At 62.9% G+C, this 4,186-nt stretch overlaps 1 protein-coding gene across 1 annotated transcript in view; it reads right to left on the bottom strand.

Moving 5' to 3' along the window:
* The window catches only part of LOC102503039 (60 kDa lysophospholipase-like), a gene marked incomplete in the record, with an annotated part of 33,555 nt that overhangs the window by 13,269 nt on the left and 16,100 nt on the right, over positions 1 to 4,186 (bottom strand). The window contains 1 exon segment of the mRNA XM_014592233.2: positions 220 to 332. Coding sequence (XP_014447719.1) covers positions 220 to 332 — 113 coding nt within the window.

Below are 4,186 nucleotides of genomic sequence, written 5' to 3'. Positions count from 1 at the left end.
CTCGAGTGGCGGGGACCGGCGCAGGGGCAGCTCAGCTGCCACGCGAGCCAGAGGTCAGCCTCTGCATGCTGGCCTGAGGGGGCCCATGTGTGGGACGGGCAGCAGGCGGGTGACACTGAAGATGCTGCAATGCCAAGCAGGATCTGCACTGCCCAGGGCATGAGAGCTGTGGAGGGCAGGCTCAGAAACAGCAGGCGCAGGGCCCAGGGCGGTCCCTACCAGGGAGGCGGGGATCCCAGGGTAGAGGCGAAGAAGGCCCACATCGCGCTCCATGCTGCCATGCACCAGCAGTCGGCCCTTCCCACTGACCTTCCGCACCAGCTCCTGGTTGACTGTGAGGACAGACAGGCTGACTGGGACCTGCGGCAACTTCCCCCCAGCCCCACCATGTTTTCAGACCTAGAGCCTCGGCGCTGCCATTCTCCCTGCTCTGCCTCCCCTCCTAGAGGCAAATCCTCCCAGCCCTGCTCCCTCCAGCCTTGAGGGGGCAAGCTCTTCAGGGGGCACAGAGCCAGGGCAGAGAGAGAGACCAATGGCCACACAATGGGTGACACAGGTGACATGGTCAATGGACCTTGTGGAGGATCTTGGCTGGCTGGGCAATGGAGGAAGGAGGATCCCACAGAGACAGAAGCCGGCCTGAGTCTTGCACAGGAGTGTATAGGGGAAGGGAGACATTCCAGGCAGAGGAAACAGCAGGTGCCAAGGATAGGAGGAACAACGAATGAGCCCAGATGGGGAACTGCAAAGCAGCCTGCCATGATGGAGAAGTGGGCAACAGGCTTTGCCCAAGCAAGCCCCTGGTCCCCTTGCTGGGCACCTACTGTACTTGCTGCCCATTGACTGGATGGATGGTGAATGGAAGGATGGTGGATGGGGGACTGGAGGGATGACGGGTAGACAGTGAATGGATGGATAGATGGATTGATGGTGGATGAATGAATAGTGAATGGATGGTGGGTGGATGGATGGATGGAAGGATGACTGTGAAAATGGGTGGACGAATGGAGGGTAGATGGACGATGGTGAGTGGACGGATGGATGGATGATGGGTAGATGGATGGATGGCAGATGGATGGATAGTGAATAATGGATGGACAGGGGTGGGTGGATAGATGGATGGATGGATGGGTGATGAATGGGTAGATGGGTGGCAAATGGAGGTGGAAGATGGAGGGCAGATGGATGAATGGTGGGATGGATAGATGGAGTAGGATAGATGGGAGATGGACAGGTGGATGGTGGATGGATGAATGAATGGATGGCAGATAGATGGTGGATGGATGGATGGCGGATGGATATATGGATGATGAATGGATGGTAGAGGGATGGAAGGACCATGGGGAGATGGATGGATGGATGGTGGATGATGGATAGCGAGGTGGATGGATGATGGGATGGATGGGAGATGGACAGGTGGATGATGGATAGCGGGGTGGATGGATGGATGGCGGATGGATATATGGATGATGAATGGATGGTAGAGGGATGGAAGGACCATGGGGAGATGGATGGATGGATGGTGGATGATGGATAGCGGGGTGGATGGATGATGGACAAATGGTGGTGGATAATGGTAGACACTGGGTTGTCGGGAAAGTCGTGACACATTTTTTTCATAGAAAAATACGTCATGACTCTCCTGATGACCTAGTAGGTAGCTGGAGGGCAGTGGGTAGATGGAAGGATGGTAGGTAGATGAGTGGGTGGGGGCAGACAGATGATGGCGGGGGCTAGGAAAATGACGGGTGGATGGAGGGGTCTTCCGGGCCCTCACCTTTGGGGAAGAAAGCGCCCGTCCGTTCAGGCCCAAATCCTAGTGTCTAGAGCCCACTTCTTCCTCCCAGCCCAGGGAGAGTAGTGGGATTCCAGGCCCCAGGGAAGTGGAGAGGGGCAGATATTCAGTCAGCGCCTCTTGATCTGGCCACACAAGAAGCTGTACAGATAGATGCGCACAGGTCTGGGGCCCTGCTCTGCCCCCGAGTCGCATGTTTCCTGTGGCAGAGGCAGGACTGACACAGCAAGCCTGCCTCAACCCGGAGGCACCCAGGGCCAAGGACTGGGCCCTATCTCCTCAGGACCTCTGCACATGGCGGCCTTGAGCCAGCGGTGGCGACAACGGTGACAGCCCTTCACTGGAGGAGGCAGCACTGGGCCCCTCTGGTCCAGCCCAGGGGAAGCGAAGCCCAGAGGGGGAAAGGGCCTCGCTGAGGCTGCGCAGAGGTCAGGCACAGCACCGGTGCGAATGGGGGCTCCAGGGCCCTGCTGCCCACAGAGACGCGAGCTGGAGGCCCCCGCTGTCCCTGCCCGAGTCAATGCACACCTGATGGCAGGGAAATGTCCCCACCCCGCCCTCAGCGACCTCGCACTGACCAGCCCCACCATGCCACCACCTGGTGGCTTCTAATTAGGGACCTGCGTCCCACCTAGGCAAGCAGATAAGGCAGCAGCGGGTGTGGGGGAGAGGCTGTGGCCACCACACAGAGAGAAGGCCCTTGGGAGTCGCTCCCAGAGCCCCGGGAACTCCCTGCCCAGGGCCTGCCGAGGCGAGGCCAGCTGGAGGCCAGCTGGCTGGCCCACGCCCAGGGCAGAGAGGGGCAGGGAGGGCGGCACTAACCAAGCAGAGCCCAGCAGTCTGGGAGAGTCTGTGGCGCCCTGCTGTGCACGGGAGGGGGCACAGCCCCAGAGCTCAGCGCAGCCACGCCCCGGGCCCACAGCAGGGCCACGGCTCCCTGCGCTCCAAGGAGGGCCCTGGGCTCCCCTGGCACCATGCTGAGTGTGGCCAGCGGCCTCCTGAGTGCCAAGCCCGACCGCAGCTCCGTGTCAACCAGCTGTTCCTCCCGTCCCAGAGGGCGCAGAAAGGCTGAGGGAAGCCGGTTAGCAGCGGCAGCCGGCTCCCCGGGGCCGGCCGGCTCCGGCGGGGTCGGGGGGGCACATGCTGCTGCACCCGGCCTGGCTCTCCTCCCCCAGGGGCCCTAGCAGCCACCCCCTGGGCAGAGCCTGGGTTTCTCAACACCGGGTGAGTGCCGGAACCGGTCCAGCTGCCTGCCATCAGCCTGCCATCAGGTGGGCGTGGGTCCTCGCACACCACACACCCAGGGATGGGAGATCAGGGCTGGTGGGGGGTTCCCCTTGAAGCCAGCCTCAGCTCCATGCCCAGGGAGTGGTTCTGACAGCGGTGGCGTGGCCTGTGCCTCGAAGCCGGCCTGGCAGAGGCCTGGGATCATAAGGGGTGGCTGCACCCTGTGGGGCGGGCCACCCCGCCCTGCCCTGCCCCACCCACTGGCAGAAGCTGCGTGGAGCCTCAGATACGGAGTGACTCAGTCCTCACAGGGAGCCGGGGAGCCGGCCTGTGGGGTGGCACCCACACCTCTACGCCACCCGGCCCTCCTGCACCAACACCCAGCACCAGCTCACGTGCCACCTCCTGCAGGAAGCCTTCCAGCCTGCTCTGCCCTTGGTGGGCATGGGGCCCCCACCTGCCCTGGAGTCTCACCTGCTGACACTCTGGCCCTCGCCCTCCCTGGAAGGTCCTCGGGTGAGGGTCAGAGGCACGAAGGTGCAGGGTGAGGGCCCAGAGTAAGTCAGGGCTCAGGGCTGGCCCCACCTCCCTGTGTGAGCCCCCCTCTGCCTGTTACCACTCCCGACCTGGTGCCAGGGCAGGAACTTTAGCCGGCCTCACCTATGGCCATGCTGGGTCCCATGTGTGCCATGTCTTGGGACTGAGGGTGCTGGGGCTTCAGGGCCACTCAACCAGCTTGACCAGGAGGGCCTGCTGCCCTACCATGCCCACAGGCAGCCCCACCAGGTCCTGCCCTCAGCCCTGCCCAGCAACCCTCACGCCTGGCCTGGAGCTGTCTGGGTCCTGCCGTGCAGAGGAGCCGTCCAGTGAGTCTACGGAAGACCAGGCCCCGGCCCACGGTCCAGCCCTCGCTCAGGGAAGATCTCCCTGAAATGGGACACAGGGCACGGCCATTGCCTGCTGTCCTGGGACATTCCCGGGCCTTGGGTGACATTGTGGGTCTGACCCTCATACCCCGCCTGGCCCAGGCCCAGGCCCAGGCTGAAGCGCACGTGGGCGAGGGGGCAGTCACGCTGTCAAACCAGAAGGGTAGCTTGGTCCTGCATCAGCAGGCCCGCCGTGCGTCAGGAGAGCCCAGCCCCAGGCCCCAAGACGGGCCCAAGG

Source organism: Tupaia chinensis, unplaced genomic scaffold, assembly GCF_000334495.1.
Source record: "Tupaia chinensis unplaced genomic scaffold, TupChi_1.0 Scaffold000671_2, whole genome shotgun sequence".
Taxonomy (NCBI): domain Eukaryota; kingdom Metazoa; phylum Chordata; class Mammalia; order Scandentia; family Tupaiidae; genus Tupaia; species Tupaia belangeri.
This window is presented reverse-complemented; position numbering and strand designations above follow the sequence as displayed.